Here is a 19865-nt window from a genome sequence, read left to right as displayed (position 1 = left end):
TGCGCTCTTAGCAACGTCTATAGCAACACTAAAATGTTAAATTATACACAGTTGCATTAACCATAGGTTTACAAAATTTAATAGGTATAGAAACTTTTGAAGAAAGAAATCAAAAATCATGACTTAAAGTTATTAGATCTTATATTTGATAAAAAACTTTGAAATGTAAACCGGGTTTTTAACAATAATTTTTCAGTAAACATGTCTAGTTTAAGATTAATTGAAGAAAAGGTATTGATCTATTCATTTTAAATCTTTACAATAATACTTTATATATAAATACCTGTAAGAGGCAAAAACTATTTCACTGTTTTTTTACGCACATATCTGTTTTATTATTGTTTTATTTTTGCAATTTTATTTTTGCATTTTTATTTACCGTTTTGGTTATAATCTCCATATAAAGATTATAACTAAAATAATTTCTCACAAAAAAAAATAATTTCACACATAAGTATTATTAATACTCAAACGTTAAAACCAATTGCTCCATTTATTTGATTAAACAAGAAACCAGCAGTTCATTATTATTTTAAACTAAATAAGTGTAGTCATAGCTATGATTACACTTATTTAGTTTAAAATAAAATGAGCTGCTGGTTTCTTCTTTGATTAATTAAATGGAGCAATTGGTTGTAACATTTGAGTATTAGTAATACTCATGTGAGAAATTATTATTTATTTAATGACGGTTTTAGAAAAATGAAATGTTGAAATTAAATATATTTAATTGAAAAAAGAAAAATGAAATGTTGAAATTAAATATATTTAATTTCAACATTTCATTTTTCTAAAACCGTCATTAAATAATTAATAATTTCTCACATGAGTATTATTAATACTCAAATATTACAACCAATTGAGGATTGTGATGTTTTAGCCATTATAATAATATATTAATATAATGGCTGGAACATCACAATCCTCAGTTGGATTGGTTTTAAAATCAAATTTTCACAAGTTAACATTTACAAACTCTTTGATATAAAATTTTTTCAAGATTTAGCTCCATCATCAAAAGTTCTATCTTGAAAAGTTCCCTGAGTTTTAGAATAAGTGCTGTGATCAGCTGTTAGTTCACAAAAGACCGTGCAAAAGTTAGGAAACCTTGTCATAAATTTTTTTATAAATGTTACTTTGTCATAGTTTTATGTTCTTTATGTTTAGTAATACTAGGCACATTTTATTTGATTATAGCTTTAAACAACAGGTTCCATATTGTACCTGTTCAAAAAATTTGTACAAATTGCTTAGTCAAATTAAAAGCTTCCACTGAAATTAATACTGATAACATTGATATTGCTGATGATTACACAAATGAAAGTATAAATAAAAAAAACGTATTTAACGTTCAACGAGAAGCTGATATAAATAAAAACAGACAAGAACTTTCTGATTGTCTCAGTATAATTGGCATGTCACCAGTCAAGCTTCACGGAAAACCATTTGCGAATCATATGAGAATTGGGAAAAAAAAATTAAAACTATTACAACAGTTTTCAAAGAAAAGTTATCAAGTTCTTTAAAAATTCCATTAGCAGAAGTTGAAGTTTTCAATAATGAATATATTCTTGATTTAAAAAAAAAAGTTGTTCAGTTCAAAAAATTGTTAGTTTTGATAAAAGATAAACTTGAAAAATGCTGTTAATATAGGGAAAAAATTCAAGACTTTGTACCCACAAGAATGGTCAATTGAAGCAGCAAGTGAGTATTTTGGTGTTTTAAAGTATCTAATAATAAAATCTAGATCTTTAGCAAAGAAGGAAGGAGTTTTTGCAGTTCCACAAACTAAGCGAGGTAAAATGCTGCCTAATCAAATAAATACTTTGGTGAAAATTGTTTATGAAGATGGTGAAAACTCTCTCCAGATGCCTGGTCAAAAAGATTTTGTAAGTGTTAGTTGGAAAGTCCAAATGCAAAAGTGACTACTTTTATCAAGCTTAAAAGAGTTATTTGTCTCATTTAAAGTTCTATATCCACAAGTAAAGTTAGGTTTTTCCAAGTTTTATGTTTTAAGACCTAAATGGTGTGATTTGCCAAACTCATCAGGATACTATTCTGTGTGCGTTTGTATCTACCATCAAAACATGAAGTTAATTCTCCTACCCATTAAAATTGATTACCATGAACTATATAAATTTATTGTTTGTGATATGCAAAACAAAGAATGCATGTTAAATCGATGAATACAATGTCCAAAAAATACATCTAAATTAGAAGAAAACCTATTTGAACTAATTGGGCAGTTTGAGGAAGAAGACACTATCGAATTTAACCAATAGGTTACTACTGATAGATCAGATTTAGTTATACAACTTGTAAGCATACCAGATTATGTAGATATAGTGATGGAAAAACCAGCGCCGTACTATCGCAAGTGCAACAAGTGCAATCGCACTGGGCCCCCTATTAAATAAATTAGAAAAACTTCTCCAATACCAAAAATTACTACGAATTAAAAGAAAAAAAAAATTTTTTTAGTTTCTGCACAAGGCCCCCAAAAGTTACGGCACGGCGCTGGGAAAAACTAGTCAAGCTAACAGCCCATTCATATATTTCTGAATGTTAATCTAAATATTTAAAAAATCTTAAAGAAGAACCGCCATCAAATAGTGCAATAATTCCAGGAGATTTTGCAGAAAACTATAGTTTTGTTGTGCAGGATGAAGTACACGGTTTCCATTATAATAATCTTCTGTGCACACTTCATCCAGTAGTTGTGTACTATAAAGAAAATCAAGTCTTACATTCCACTTCATATTGCATTATATCAGATGATAACAACCATGATACCAATGGTTTACAAGGTATAAAAATTATTTATAAATAATCTGAAGCAAAAGATACCCAGCATTGCGAATGTGATCTACTTTTCTGATGGCTGTTCATCTCAATATAAAAACTGCAAAAACCTTTTAAACCTATATCAGTATAAATCAGACTTTGGAATAGATGCAAAATGGGTTTTCTTTTCAACCAGCTATTGAAAGCAACCTTGTAATGGTATAGGAGGAACAGTTAAACGACTTGTAGCTAATGCTAGTTTGCAGAGAATTTCTACAAATCAAATATTGAACTCACATGATATGTTTACATATTGCACTAACAACATCAAAGGTATAAACTTTATTTTTATTTCAAGTGAAAGTTTGGTTGAAACAAGATTATTACAATCTGAACGATTTAAAAATGTAAAAACAATACCAGGAACAAGAGACTTTCATGAATTTATACCTGTATTTCAAAATGAAGTTAAGATGAGATACTGCAGTGATAACACTATGCCAAGTTTGACGTACATGTTTAAAAGTTGTGAGATGCAAGGCGATGTGCAAAGTTGATGTGAAATTTAAATTTATGTACCAACATGGCCCTTGAATCTTGAAAGACATTTGCTTGCTTCTTTTTATCAATTATTACTCAGAATCGACAGTTTGTGTATGTCTATGATATGTATATGACAATATATTTCATTTGGTAAAAAAAAAAATATCAAATTTTGTTTTGTTATACAGTTCAAAGAAAAACAAAAAAATATAGTTCAATAATTTGTATAAAAATTTGTCAATTCATAAAAACACGGAATTCAAAGAGTTAATGCGTTATGATATTTAAAATTGACTTTATTTATGTACATGCATGCCATAAATATTGCAGTTTTACACCTAAGTGAAAATACCTTTTATTTTTTTGACTAGCTCTGAGTGAATATACCTGTCTTTAATATTTTAATTGAGTTCATTAAATATGCATATTGTAGTTTTACACATAAGTAAGAACTCTTACTTTCTGTTTGTGCCTAAACATAAATACCAATCAAACTTCTGTCCAATCTCAATATAATTTCAATCAAATGTAAAAATTAAATTTTTTAGATTAGTAAGTCAAAAAAACGGCTCAGTTTTTTTTTTTTTTTTTTAGATATTTATATATACTTTAAGAATATGAAGTTTGGAAATATTTAGATCATAACCTTTTCTGTAATTCTTCTTAAAGTAAGCATGTTTACTTTTAAATTTTATTAAAAACGCCGATTTACTCTTATTGATTTATTAATAAATATAAAAAATCATTATTTCTTAGTATAATTTTATGGTTTAACATCTGATAATATGTGGAAAATTTCAAATTATGAAATAATATAGTTAAGGGAACAACGTATTTATCGATATTTACATGTTACTAAGGACGTTGCTATGGGAGCGTGATAAGTAAAAATGTTACTTAGTTTTTGAATTTCAAACAAGCATAACTTCTAAAATATTCTGATTTGTTTAAAACAACTTTGGGAAACTCTTTTTAGCGTAGTTAAGTATCTTTGTTGCAAAAATTAAGTTGTTTAGAGAAAGTGAGTTATTTTTTTGAATTTTTGTTGTTTTTTTTGACATGGAATTACCCGTAAATGTTTTATTTATGTATATACTATGACTTATATATATATACTATAATTTATATATATACTATAATTATATATACTTATAATTATATATAACTTATATATAACTAATATATATATATAACTAATAATTATATATAATTTATATAACATATAATTAATTTATATAATTTGTAATTAATTTATATAACTTATAAATAATTATATATAACTTATAAGTATATATAACTTATATATATACTATAATTATATATATACTATAACTTATATATACTAGCAGTAGGCAACCCGTAATACGGGTTTTTAGTAAATAAATTATTAATAACTATGAAATATAAATTTATTAATACTTTTTTAGTTGTGCTTACTTTTATTTATCTTGTCTTCTTAGTTAAACAAAACTGTAAGCTTCATTAAAGATACAGTTAACCATTTATTTCGCAGCGTTCGAACATTAAATGCGCATATCACAAAATCGTTTTGTTAAAATATGACTTGAATTACATACATAGATCATCCAAGTCTTAGTAATTAAAAAAAAAAAAAAATGTCGATTTACTTTATATTAACATATATTTATTTCAGCATTCATCCAATCCAAATTTATACTAATGCAGAAAATATTTAGCGAAAAATGTCCGAAATATATTTTGCCTTGCGTTTGTCTTTACTTTGCGTCAAAATTATTAGTTTTATTCAAAACGTTTTATTAATTTTTGCATAAGTCAGGTTGATAAAAAAAAGCAATTGCTTTTACTCGACATTTTTGAAGTAGTTGTTGCGCTTTACGTTAATACAAATTTGAGCAAAATCGATAAATATTTTCACATAAAGGTGAGCAATTTAGTCTAAAAGCGTTGAATAAAAGCAATTGCTTTTTTTAATAATGAGCTGAAAAGGCTATAAAAGAGATGTTAAAACCATATATAGAACAGTTGTGTTCACTTTAATAATAAATTTTTTTACATACATACACAAAAAGTAAATTTATTTACATGATAAATAGTTAAATATGTAACTAAAATATTTAAAAAAACCTATATAAAACATATTTTTCTTAAAAAACAATTAACGTTGAAGGCACTTTTCCAAATGAGTTATAATAGCCGCTATCTCCAGGACCGAAGAGTCAAGCATTGCCTATTGTAAAGAAAACCATATTAAAATAATTAAAAATATTTATTATTGATAGGGACGACGATTAAACATTAAAAAAGCTACGTGATTCCATGCTAGTAGGAAGTTATAGAAAAATAAGTAAAAAGGAAAAAGGAAAAAAAAAAAAAAGAAAAAAAAGAAATTTAAAAAAGAACAAAATAGAAAGATTTTTAAAAACTAATTAATTTTATGAGCACTTTGGCTATGGTGTTCATTTTTGAAACCAATATCTTTATCTTTAATGAAAAGCCAACTCGTTTAATTAATCTCATTTAAAGAGCAAAAATATTAATAACACTAAAGATAAAAAAAAAAGAGATATAAACAATTATACTATAGTAATATCAAATGCTATATTGGCTTTTAGTGAATAATTAAAAGCAGTTAGAGAAACTACCTGTAATCATTTTTAACAATAGACAAGCAATCTAGAAAAGTATTTACTTCATTGTGATTAACCTGTTCATTTATCAAAACATTCGCACAATCATGCGCTTTGTATATGTATTTGTACAAATATTTAACAGCCTTTACAGACATGCAAGCTTCAACATTAATGTGGGCTTGATATTTCTTAGATAACCAAGGATTGCAAGGTACCACCCAACCGTTATCTACATTGTTGCCTTTAATATTGATAACCAACCCATCATCACGACGTCTATATTGTGGATAACCATTGTGAACGGCTACTGTGTTGGCATTAAATTCTTTAGAATAATATTTGCTGCACACTCCTCTTTTATGCAGGATACTGCATAAAGGCCCATGTGGGATACTGAATTAGGATTCAGTATCCCACATGGGCCGTGAATCATGCAAGTTTTAATAATATCATAAAGTTCACGATTAACAATTGGATCTGGAATTTCTGCACATATTAAATTATTGATATCCTGTGCTGTTTCAAGTTTATCATCATTGGCTAAATTAAATAAAATGAGGTCATGCGGCAAACCACGCTTTTAAAACTCATAACCTGAACATGCGTTACAACTTTGCCTAATACACCATGTCTGAATATATCATTGAGGAGGTTATTTAACTTGAGTTTAAATATTCGAGTGACCAAATCAGGTCTATTCTTTGCAGTCTGACCTGGATATAAATTTTCTGTTATTTCACGCCATTTTGGGTTTCAAGTAAAAGTAATAAAAAGATCTGGTTTACCATACTTTTTAATAATTGCCATAGCATCTTCAAAATTTTCTTTTAAAGCTCTAGGACTTCCTACATAAGATGATGGCAAAATAACTACTCGCCCTGGTCTAACATTACGTTCGTTCGCAATTTTGTTAACATATTCATGTAAGGCATCATACTGCTCGCTTCTCAGTTTATTTTGATTATTTCTGATAAAAGCAAAACGCTGGCCTTCAATTTTTACATATGCATCTACAGCATACTGCTGAAATTTGTTTCTTGCTAAAAAATAATGAACAGAAAAATTGCCGAACAGAAAGTCTATAATTGTAGAACTGAGATAATGTAACATGATTTCTAACCAGTGTGGCACGCTCAGAGTTATGCACTAACTGATTATGCCAACCAGCATCACCTCTCGGGAAAAAGAGAGGATAAATCTTAGGATCTAAGTTGGCTGACATACTTGATACAATTTTTAAAGGATGACCTCTTGGGTAAATAACAACCTCCCTGGAAGTTGGGGGAGCACCATCTTCGCCAACAAATACAACTGCAACTTCATCGATGCCTATTACCCCCTCCAAGTAAAGACATTTTTACAACAGAAGATTCGCGACCTTCTATAGCTGCTTGACGAATTTCTTCATCTGCTACTTCAGCCATATTTTTAAATGCAAGAGCAAATGGACTTTGTTCATTAATTATAGTTTGCAATTGAAACATTAAATCAAGTAAACAAAGATCATTATCACATTGTTGCATTCTAAAATTTACTGCTGCAAGTGGATCATATGTATATAGTTGAGAATATATTGGTGGAATATCTTGATCTGGCCTAACATTACCTACACGATGATAAAATCTGGGCACATATTTTAAAACATGGAGGCCCATGATTTATTGGTTGAACTACAGTTGCTTTAAAAGAAGCGAAAGAAAGACAGGCATTATAATTTCGAATATGTTTAAAAAAATTAACATTAGCATTACGATCTACATAACTCCCTGTAAATAAATCCTGTAAAACTTGTGTAAATGGTGAAAGTGGAGGCAAAGCTTCCTTACCATTATGGCAACATAGAAAATGTGTTTCATCTGAATATTTCTTAGCACCACAGTGCTGAAAAATTTGATTCATTTCTCCTAAATAATTATAATCTGGAATAGCATTATTTCTTGCTATAGAATACATTCATTCTTGTCCAACAGATCTTCTTACATTTTGGCGACGATTAACTTCGCTTCGATATAGCCTATTTCTTTCATTTTGGCGACAATTAACATTATCTCGATCAAGCCTATTTCTTTCATTTTGGCCACGATTAACTTCATCTTGATTAAGCCTATTTCTTTCATTTTGTAAATGATTAATTTCATCTCGCCTAAGTCTATTTCTTTCATTTCGTCTACGATTATTTACTACTCTAAAGTTAACAATAAACTAAAAAAATCTTATTCGAAAAATTATAAAATGAAGAAACCAAATAAATGCAAAATAAAATTAATTTGCCATCATCAAAAGTAATACACCTGTATTACTTTTTCTTAAGTTTATTTAACTAAAGTTAAGAAAAATCTGAAACCATATTAGCAAAGACTTATAAAAAAAGTTAAAATTTATTTTATAACTAATTTTAACTAATAAAAATTTTTTAGAAACAAACAAAGATCCTTTTTTATTAGAAACAGTAAAGTGTTTCTAATAAAATATATATATATATATATATATACATACATACATACATATATCCTTGGAGTCGCGGACAGCGTCATAGCTCATGTGTTGGGAGAAAACATTGAACAAAACGCATAATAAAACTTATAAATGCGTTATGTACAAAACAGGTTATTAACGCGGGTTTGTAAATCCCCCCCCCCCCAAAAAAAAAAAAAACAACAACACAAAAACTATGACACTGCTGCAACTCCAAGGATATATATATATATTTGTATATATATATATATATATATATATATATATATATATATATATATATATATATATATATATATATATATATATATATATATATATATATATATATATATATATATATATATATATATATTGAACTATTTATAACTTATATATATACTATAATTTAATAATTTTATAAATGTTTTACTTATATATATACTATAACTTGTTTAAAAAAAGCTATTAAAGTAAAACATGCGTTTATCAATGATAAATAAGTAAAAATTGACTTTTTTCACAAATTTAAAAAGAAAACTTACAATCCATAAATCCTTAATCAATTAATCCTCCTCTCCCCTAATGGGGCAACTGACTAAATGCGAGTTTCATAGTGCTTACTAGCATAAATGCTAACTGGCGTAATTGTGAACTGGAATATTGCAAAAACTGGCATAAGTGCAACCAAGTTCGGACTGACGAGGGATGTTGGGGGTATTTTCCCCCGGACCTCTGCTATGTCAAAAGGTCCCGGGCCTTTCTATAAATTAAGATGTACAAATTAATCACACAAAAATTTTACTAGATGAATACTTTTATGAAGTTTTTAAGAAAAATTGCTATTTTTTGATATTCGGATGACAAAGTTGATAAGGTTAAAACTCGTTCTCGAAAATCAAAATTCTCAGCCATATCTGATGGTATGCAAAAATTCCTAAAAACTTTATTTCCGATGGAGATAAATCAAAGATTTTACAGGTGTCGTGAGATGAACCAAATTTAAATTTGCTTTTTATTAGATTGTTTAAAGGAACAGACTAAAGGGAAAGATCTTGATCCTCGAATAAATATTGGAAAATGTAATCTCCACATCATTTATTGCAGTTTTAAAGCTGCGGCAAAAGCATGTGGGTTGGAGTAAATAATTTATTAAAAGCAATGTGGCAATTTCTGCATGACTTTCCTAGTAGAAGAGCAACCTACAAAAAAATCACAAGAAAACTTGGTTATCGAGTGCAGCTTTGCTGGCATCATCAGACGGTAAGCAGCCGACTTTTAAAGAACGAGCTTTCCCCCTCCCCTCTCTCATTATCTTATTTCTAGAGTTGCTCCTGACTAAAGGATGTTTTGAATAAGAGTGACGAACTTTATTTATGTATGTATACTTCAAAAAAACATAACTCATAAAAACACTAAAAAACAAATGAAATCGATATTGATTTTGCTGCTCAGCTAAAAATTGACCAAAATAATTTAAGTTACACTGACCAACAAGTAGTTTGCTGGTCTATTAATTGCACCTTCTTAAAAATCTCCATCAAGTTTGTCATTATACACAATGCAGCATCAATTGGCCCAATTTTTACTTCAAATCCTTATAATATAAATATTTGTATCAATAATTTTTCAATTCTATTGCCAAGTTTAGTAAAAATTTGTCGTTTGTCTCAAATGTCTGATCAGCCAGCAAATAATCAATAATCTAAAAGTTTTTAGAAAGAGTTGACTCAAATCGGAAATTATTTCAAGACATTAATATTAAAAGTAATATTTTTGATAGTTTCTTCTCTGACTTAATTAGGGTGAACAAAGTTTGTCAAAATGTTTGGAATATTTCTAAAATAGTTTTCAATCTTTCATTAAGTGTAGCTTCAGTATTATTAATTTTTTTTTCCACATAAATTAGTTACTATGAGTTTAATTATGAGTTTATTTAAATTTCTTTTTATTTTTTTATTTGAATTATTGAAACTATCAAAGTCCCCAGACAAAGAAAGTTTAGTAAATGACAAGTTTTTTATCTTTTTTTTTAGTTTTCATTTATTTAGTTATGTAGCTGACTTTTTGTGTTATTTTAGGAAAAAATTAAGTCCTGCAATGCCCTAGTCATTTATAAGTCATTTATATATGTATATATATAATATATATATATATATATATATATATATATATATATATATATATATATATATATATATATATATATATATATATATATTAGTAGAAAATCACTTAACAAAAATTTATTCCATTTAACACTGTGTTTCATCAACAAAGATTCATCAGAAATGCTTTGTTGATGAAACACAGTGTTAAATGAAAAAAATTTTTGTTAAGTGATTTTCTACTAATATATAATTGCTTTGTTCTTTTAAGAACATTGAGCACTCTATTGTGTAGAATAACTTTTAAAGTTGTTTAAATATATATATATATATATATATATATACATATATATATATATATATATATATATATATATATATATATATATATATATATATATATATATATATATATATATATATATATATATGTATATATGTATATATATATATATATATATATATATATATATATATATATATATATATATATATATATATATATATATATATATTTGTAAGTTCTGGAATAGTCTTATAAAGAGTGAAGTAAATGTCATTAAAATCTAAATTGTCCTGAAAAATCCTGAATTTTTAAGTTTTTAATCTAGTAAGAGCAAAGGCTAACTAAAAAATAGGAATATCAGTTCGACCTTGTTGGATCCAACCGATAAAATCACAATGGTATTAATGTGGAAAACTCAGATGGGTCTGGTACCCATCTGAGTTTTCCACATATAGATACTATTGTGATTTTGTCAGTGGGATCCAACTGGGTCCAACTGATATTTCTATTTTTTTAATTAGCCTTAGCTCTCTATTGTCTAGTAGGGTCCCAGATGTAATGGTTAACTAGGAAGTTTTTGCAGAACAAAAATTACCTTCTATTTGTTTTTGGCAAAAGGAATAAAAAAAACTCACTTTAATCCAGAGTTGTTAATACCGCACGGCTAGCTTTTTGCTGAAAGGCCACTTTTTCGGGAGGTGGAAGCTGTTGGCGGCGGCCTCCCAATCAATTTTTAGCGGTAAAATGTTCTTTCTTCCGCCTCCAGTAGCCTTTCTATTGGCGGCCGCAGCCAGAGTTATTTTTCGGAGGTAAAATGTTTTTGAGGCCGACGCCATTAGGGAGGTGGAAGCCATTGGTGGCCGTCTTCAGAAAAAATAGTAGAGGCAGAATCATTTGGAGGCCGCCTCCAATGGCTTCTGCCTCCCAACTGGCTGCAACCGCTAAATTGGAGGCGGAAACATTTGCCTTTAGCCGGCGGATGTAATGAAAAATAATTGCTCATTTGCTTTACAGCAATTAAATATTAACTAGAAACAAATTTTAATTGACATCAAGTTTAATTTTATATGATTATTTACAATAGTTTTGAGTATTTAAAAAAATTCCAATTTTTTTTTTAAACTTATAAATTAAGTAGAACAAATTAGTAGTTTTATTATTTAAAACAAAAGTTAGAAGTTGGAAAACTTACTTCCTTGCCATTGGCGAATAAATCCTTTTAACAAAAAAAAATATATATATATATTAAGTAAACTAAGTAATTAAAAAGTCGAATTGCTAAAATTTCTATGTATTTTATCATTTGCTATAACGCTAAATACTATTTTTAAAAATTGGATATTAAAAAAGTTATTGAAAAAATATCTGCTGATGTTTATTAAAAATTTGCGACCACGCTGTATAACGCTTATAGTTTTGCCAAACTACAACAACAACAAAAAAAATTTATAAACTTTAAATATATATACTTTTATAAATATTTTTTATTTTTTACTCAATAATTTTAAAACGTTTAAAAATATAGACTACTTTTACACCTTTTAAAGTTTTTAGCGATTAAAAGTTTAAAACGTTTAAAAGTTAAAAATTTATTTGATAGTCCTTGAAAAACAACCGCTCTGACAAAATTATTATTCTTTTTTTCAAAATTTTTTTTAAATTGTCAATAATTAAAACAAAACAAAACTTTGAAGTCAAATATTTAACATTTGTTCTCACAATTAATATTTTAATTGCTCGTTAACTTAAAGACAGACGTTCAACTATTTTTCATTACATCCGCCGGCTGGAGGCAAATATTTTCGCCTCCAATTTGGTGGCCGCAGCCAGCAGGGAGGCATTAGCTATTGGAGGCGGCCTCCAAATAGTTTTGCGTCCAAAAATTTTTCTGAAGACGGCTTCCATTGGCTTCCGCCTCTCTATTAGCGTCGGCCTCCAAAACATTTTGCATCCAAAAAAAAACTCTGACTGCAACCGCAAATAGAAAAGCGAAACCCACTGGAGGCGGAATAAAGGAAATTTTACCGCTAAAAATTAATTGGGAGGTGTCCGCCGTCTGCTACGGAAGAAAAATGAAGGCGAGAATTTTTACGCCGTTTATCAACACTGCTTTAATCCCAAAGAAAAAATAAAAATAAAATTTTTTTACATCGTGTTATTGGTTTTAGGCACACTATTGCTCTGATTGGCGTGTTTTAAAAACAAATTATTTGGTATTATATTGATTTTTATTTTTTTTAAATTGTATAATTTTTTGAAACGTTTTCATTCCTTTTTATTATAACTTTTTTGAAAGAGTATGCTATGAAATTATTAATTTTAAACTCATTATCATTATTAATATTATCAGTCTTTATATTAAATTTTGAATATTCAATTTATTTATTAAAAATGTTTTCATAACTTCAGGGCTGCCAAGAGCTTTTATGACACCAGGAGCATAGCAACAATAAGGTGCCCCTATGAGCTTGCATATTTTAAATTTAAAGCATGTACAACAATACAAGTTAATAACTTTTTGTTTACTTCTAATACCGTTACTTTACATTTATATTTTTTTGAAACGCATCTGGATTGAAAAACACTTTTGCAACATTCACTGGTTATGGTTAACATTCATACTTAATGAAATTAATATTGAAAACACTCTTTTCTTGCTTTTTTACTAGCACTGTTATTATTATGTCATCTTGCACCAGAGTTGTATCCAATTCTCTTTAAGTATATTTGATTGAGAAAGCTTAAAGTATTTTCCGAACCTGTAAAATATAAAATTCCACAACTTGTAGAATATAAAATTCAACCTATAAGTTGAATTTCATATTATAAAGCTACAGCCTTTCGTATTAAACTCATCATATAATTAAAAAACTTGGCTGCAGCAATTTAAATCGTCAGCAAGCGAAAGCCTGGTGTTGCTTTCTTTCATCAATATTAAACTTTTTATAAGAAAGTTTTATTTTTCAAATTTTATAAATAAATAAAGATATTTTTTTTCAGTTGAAGTTCAGCTAGATAAAAGATCATGCTTTACAAGCTTTTGGACACCTCGAAGAACACAATTAGTACATACAGAAACACTGTAGTTGTATTTGAGCCGAGTAGTTGTAACTAAATGTAATTGTAACTATATTTTTGTGACTAAAATGTTTAGTTAACGACATTGCGCGTTGTTGGACATGTTTGATTTGAGCAATTTTTGAGAAGGGTTGACCCGGGTTGCACGCAAAACACTTGATACAGTACTTATTCTACAACTGGATAGCTCCGACACCAAAATGACTTTTTGAGACAACCAACCAATTGATTGCTGACAGAAGCAGCTGCTTCTAGTTGTACTTTGACTTTTAGGTTGTTGGATATTAATACTCCAAGATCTTGCGCAATGCATACTGGAGCTAGATTGCGTCTATTACCATCAATTTCAGCTTTGGAATTATTAATTTTTGCCTTTGCGACAACCAACTCATATTACTTTACACTTCTTTACGTAAAAATTCACACGGCAATTGTGCAACCAATTTACAGCGCTGTCGATGTCCGCTTGCAGCTTTTCATAATCAGAGAAAAATCGATTGACATCGATAACTCAAGTGATGTAAGAACTAATTCTTAAGGGAAGCCACGTGTCACCCATTCCCACATGGACGTTTATTATTATAACTCATTGTTGTCTATTAGTTAGGGATACCGGTAATATAATCTAATAGCTGGCCTCAAATTCCATACTTGCTTTGGCAAAGTCGATAAAAATTATGTATACCAGACGTCCATGGTAAACTGCTTCCTTTAAAATATTACGAGATTCAATCAGGTTTGTAATGCAACCTTAATGATGCATTAATCCATGTTGAGACTTTGATATTAGATTATACATAGTATTTCATAATCCTATCAATGATAGTTATCTACACCACTTTGCACGGTATAGGTTGGAGACACCAGTTCGTAGTTATGAGTCTTGATTTTGCTTCCCTTTTTGAGGGTATGCGTGAAATTTGATTTGCACACTAGGATTTTAACACTCCCTAAAAAGTCGTTAAACTTTATCAAATAAAGTTTATTAATTTTGTTTTTTTTTATTTTGCTTTTTAAAATTGTGATTAAATTTGTCTTTCAGAGCAATCGTTAAAGTGTTTATAAGATTTTTTTCTAAAATACCCTGACAAGTCTTTTTTTTAACAATAATATGTTTTGTTTACATAAGATTAAGTGTCCACTTAAATGTCATCAGTATAAAAAATAAGCCAAGTTTTTTTTTGTTTGGTTCCTACCAAACACTAAAAAAAGAGATAAATTATTTAATAACTATAATTCTTTAGTAATATAAATAAAGCAAAGTTAGTTTTTATGTGCATCCCTAAGTAAATTTATTTTATACCTCAGCAATAAAAAATTGTTTTTTAATTTTTAAGTAATTAAAATCACATTAGGTTTTTTCGTCTTATCTCTTTTAGCGTCCCCAATTATTATGGAGCCCGGCTCACGCATGCCCCTTTTGTCCCTCCCTCTGGGCGGCCCTGCATAACTTTGGAATAAAAAAGTTAGTTGAGGCAATACGTTAGTCAGTTTGTGAAGTAGCAACTTGAAAAAGAATCGTTGAAAGAAAAAACGTAAGTAAAATTTTGTTTTATTTAGCATTTGTCAAACCCAGATATTATGAATAAAAATGATGGGGATAAAGTAAAAAAAGTTAAGATGTTCCTAATATTAGTTATTCTTAAAAACTTAAAAGTTATACAAATAGCTAGATATTTTATATATGTAAGTATAAGATAAAATATTTATAACAATAAACATAAGAATTAAAACTTTATTAAATATTAGAATTACTGGAAACCTTTTTGACAACCTTAAAATGATATTATATTCACATTACTCAAAAAATTGGAATAACATTAAAATGAGGTTGGGTAAACAAATACGAAAATTTACAGTTTACCATTGTGTGCAATAAATGGTTTACCAAAGTTTAAATAACTTGAAAGTCAGAGCGTCTTGGGTTTCAATATGAGGTTATGCTGATGTCAATTAACGATAATTCTAATTGAAATCACCAATCGTTTCGATGATGGCTCAACGTAGCATTTTATGTTTTTAAATTCATTTTAGGTCATTAAATGTTTGTGTTTAAACCGTTATTTAATTAAAGTAGTTAGCTATCATGTTTCCAGTTTTGCACATACTGTAAATTATATAATATCAATACTATATAATATATAAAATTGTAGCTGTTAAAACCTAAAAAGAAAATATACATGATAATACCTGTTTTACTTATAAATAAGCTGCTTAATGGAGTAATACGCACCAAAACACCCTATTATAGTGCCAGTAGTCAATATTGTTATTCCTTTTATTTTATTAAATATTGTTAATTCGTTCCATTTTAACTTCATGTAGAAATAACACGGAAAGACAAATATAAGACAAGTTCCGATCAGACACCCTTTAATTGCAAGTATTATTCCAAAATAAGGTACCAATAATCCAATTGAAACGCTAGATGAAACAAGAAACAAACGTGTAAAAGCTAACCAAAGGTAAAACAGTTTATTGTCGTTGCTTATTTTAGTATTTTCTACAAAACTATCTACGTAATCACAAACGGAAAACATACACAAAGGATAGTTGAACAAAGCGTATAGTGATAATGAAACACCGCAAAGAAAGCTTGCGTTTCGATTAACTTTACCCACGTCTATAGTTAAAATGCTATCTGTGTCAGATCCAAATGTTATAGCACCAGTCATTCCAACAAAAACTTTAATAATACTTGAAACTCCATACAAAATATATAGCAGCCGTGGAAACTTTTTTTTATCTCGCATACTACCCTCAACTTGTGGAATTACTATATGAGAAGCGCACGAAAACACGACAATACTGATAGCTAAAGGAAAATTGTTTAGAGTTATAAACGGTAGTTGACGAAAATGCGGAATCCATTTGTTGCTCTGCTGAATACAGACAAATATAAGAGTAATTGTTCCAATAATGATGGCAAATGCTGATGTCATGCTGAAGTATGCAAGTATGGTTAGTTTTGAAACAAAAAGAGTCGGATAGATCAAAACGGAAAAAATGCATGTCAGTATAATAAAAGATACATTTGTATAGGGTTTTAACAAAACAAATGCACTTTTTTCTAATAATAGCATACTTGTCACACTTTCGGTAAACATATGAAAAACAAGTATTCCAGTTAATATTTTTGCGCCATTCTCGCCCCACACCGCTTTCATGACATCGGCATAGGACTTACGAACACGTTTTTTTGCACCACACTGTGGTGTGAATTCATAAAAGCAATCAATTAACATTATTGCAGTAATATTTGCCAAGTAACTTATTAAAATAATAGCTGCTAAAACTGCGTATCCTCCGATTGCAACTGCATACGGCATAGTAAACACAGAACTTCCTTGAAGTGTTGGAAGAATGTTCCAGGCAGTGATAAAGACTGATACATTATTATTATACGAGCAATACTTTTCTTGACATGAACTTTCTTGATAAATTGTAGTTCTCTCTTTATTTTGGACTTCGTTTTCTTCATTTTCTGAAATGCTAGAGCAACTACCAAGAGCAATCTGGGCTCTAGGAGTTATAGAGATTGTTGGGAGAAACACAGATATATTTCTTTCTGCATCAGTAATTAAGGGAATACTAGAGTAAGATGTAGTTGTATTTTGTATTTTAAATGCACCTAAAAAAAATACTACTTAAAGTATTTACTTATACCCCGTTCATACGGCCAATAAAACATGTTTTATTTTAAAAGCGTATTAAAATGTTATTGTAAAAGCTGTATGAAACAACCATAAAAAAATTCTGCAAATTTTTATGTCAATATAAAAAACTTGTGTAAATATATAACAATTTCACCATGTTGCTTTTTACTGTTTTATACAGTTAATAACATTAAAAACAAAAAAACACGTTTAAAATAAATTTTTTTTATCATCAGTATGATCGGGGTGTAATTTTATTAACAAACTAAGATTTAAAAACACCATGAAATAAATAAATCTAATTAAAAAGTTTTTCTGTATTTTTTGTTGTTCACTTATGAAAGGCGACGACACGACGGGACCAGGGATACGTGCCCTCCCCCTCCCCCTCACACACTTTTTTTAAAGGACCTTTTCTTTTTTTTTTATTAAAGAAAATTTTAAATATAGAAGACTTTTTTTAAAAAATTGACGATTGTACCCCTCCACATCGAAACCCGTCTCGTCGGTCCTGTTTATTTAAATAAAAAAACTCGGCATGTTTAAAATGACATGCAAAAATTTGCTGTGATATTTCAAATATCAAATAAAAATTAAAAAAAGGCAAAAAAAATTAAATAACAATAGAATTAATAAAATAAATTTAAAAATGCCTGTATATGATGGAATGGTTGTTTGAGACGCATCAGATGAATAACTTATGTCAGGAAGTTCATTTGAGCTTATGGTGAAAATTGGTTGAAGTCTTTCAAGTGGTATTTCTTCATATAAAGCAGATTTCTTGAGTTCTTCCGGTATAACTGTTTGGCTTTTTGGAGGGGATATTGTACGAAATCGGTGGGCCATTCTCTTATATTGAATAGCTAATTATAAATATAAAATAACTTAATAAGAAATATATAAAGTATAGCTAACCTTAGAGCTTATGAGTCTTACTTCTTCTTCTTATTAATATTTTTTCTTCTGTATTTTTTTACATTTTTCTTTTAGGTGCCCCATGAAGACCTAACGTTCTTGGGGAAACTAGTAAAAACACTTATCTAATTATCTTTATCTCTACTTTTATTTATTATTATTCTATTTTATAAGATCAATTATTTTAATTTTATTTTAATATCTATTATATACTTTATCTATTAACTTATCTAAACACTTAACTTTTTACTTATTTTTTATTACTCCGTTCTTTAAGCACTTTGAGCACTCTATTTGAAGAGTACACGTAATATATATATTTATATATACATATATATATATATATATATATATATATATATATATATATATATATATATATATATATATATATATATATATATATATATATATATATATATATATATATATATATATATATATATAGTTGATAAATGGTAATCTTTAATACAGTTAAGGAAGAGTGGGGCACCATCATACATTGGACGCCATAAAAAGTTGTAATTGTGGAGCCTTTTTACGCGTAGTGACAACCACTTTAATATGGTGAAAAAGTTACTACTAGAGCTATACTTTGACAAAGTTATTTTATTTAATATTGCTATGCCCTTGAGCAATTGAATTTTGTGTTTTTTTAATAACAAAGTAATTTATTAGGTTTTAAAGTTGCTAATTTTTAAGGTATGTTATTAAATGTGTCTATCAGTAAAAATAATTATTTTGTAAACTACAATCCACAAGCTCTTTTAAACAAAACTATTAAAAAACAAGTTGATACTAAAATTAAGCGACTGTTTTCTATAAACACTTATGGAGTGACATAATGCAGCATTTGTAAAGGGCCCTAAAACTGTAGAGTACCCCATTATCATAAACATTTCTAAAGTTCATTTCTATTAATATTTACAGTTAATTTTTGAGAGGTTTTGTAAATGTGATACTAAGAGATTCAATGTCCACTCAAAACCATTATTTATTGACGCTTAAGAATGACATTTAAAATGATATAATATCTGAATTTCTGAAACGTTATTTGGACCATTGGATGCATTATTTGGGGTATAATTATTAACTTGTTTGGCTTTCAAGTAAAAATCTGCATTTTCTCTAGGTTTTATACCTTGTATTTATTTTTTTAATGATGCTTATAATTTTTGTCAAGGTATTTTATATGTGGAGTACCTTGATACAAATTTCTAATTTTACTTTAAATAGTCTCACAAGTTTAAACTGTTCTATTTTGGTTATTAATAAATTTTATTTTTTAGGTATATACTTGTCCTTCAAATTAAACCAATTGCCTAAAAAAAAAGGCGTATTAAAAAAATGATTACGAAACAAAAACCAAAAGTGCATTATGGTACCTTACTCCCCCTTCAGTTAATAAATCGTAATCTTTAATTTTTAC

General features: G+C 28.2%; 1 protein-coding gene across 1 annotated transcript; it reads right to left on the bottom strand.

Annotated features, from left to right (window-relative positions):
* Positions 1–7892: 7892 nt before the first annotated feature.
* LOC105843308 (uncharacterized) lies at positions 7893–18367 on the bottom strand. Its single transcript, XM_065815985.1, has 3 exons — positions 18175–18367; positions 16107–17496; positions 7893–8124 (listed from the first exon to the last, which is right to left on the bottom strand). The coding sequence occupies exons 1-3, from the start codon at positions 18365–18367 to the stop codon at positions 7893–7895; spliced, it is 1815 nt and encodes a 604-aa protein (XP_065672057.1).
* Positions 18368–19865: the final 1498 nt, after the last annotated feature.

The sequence above is a fragment of the Hydra vulgaris genome, chromosome 13, assembly GCF_038396675.1.
Source record: "Hydra vulgaris chromosome 13, alternate assembly HydraT2T_AEP".
NCBI classification, from domain to species: Eukaryota; Metazoa; Cnidaria; class Hydrozoa; order Anthoathecata; family Hydridae; genus Hydra; species Hydra vulgaris.
This window is presented reverse-complemented; position numbering and strand designations above follow the sequence as displayed.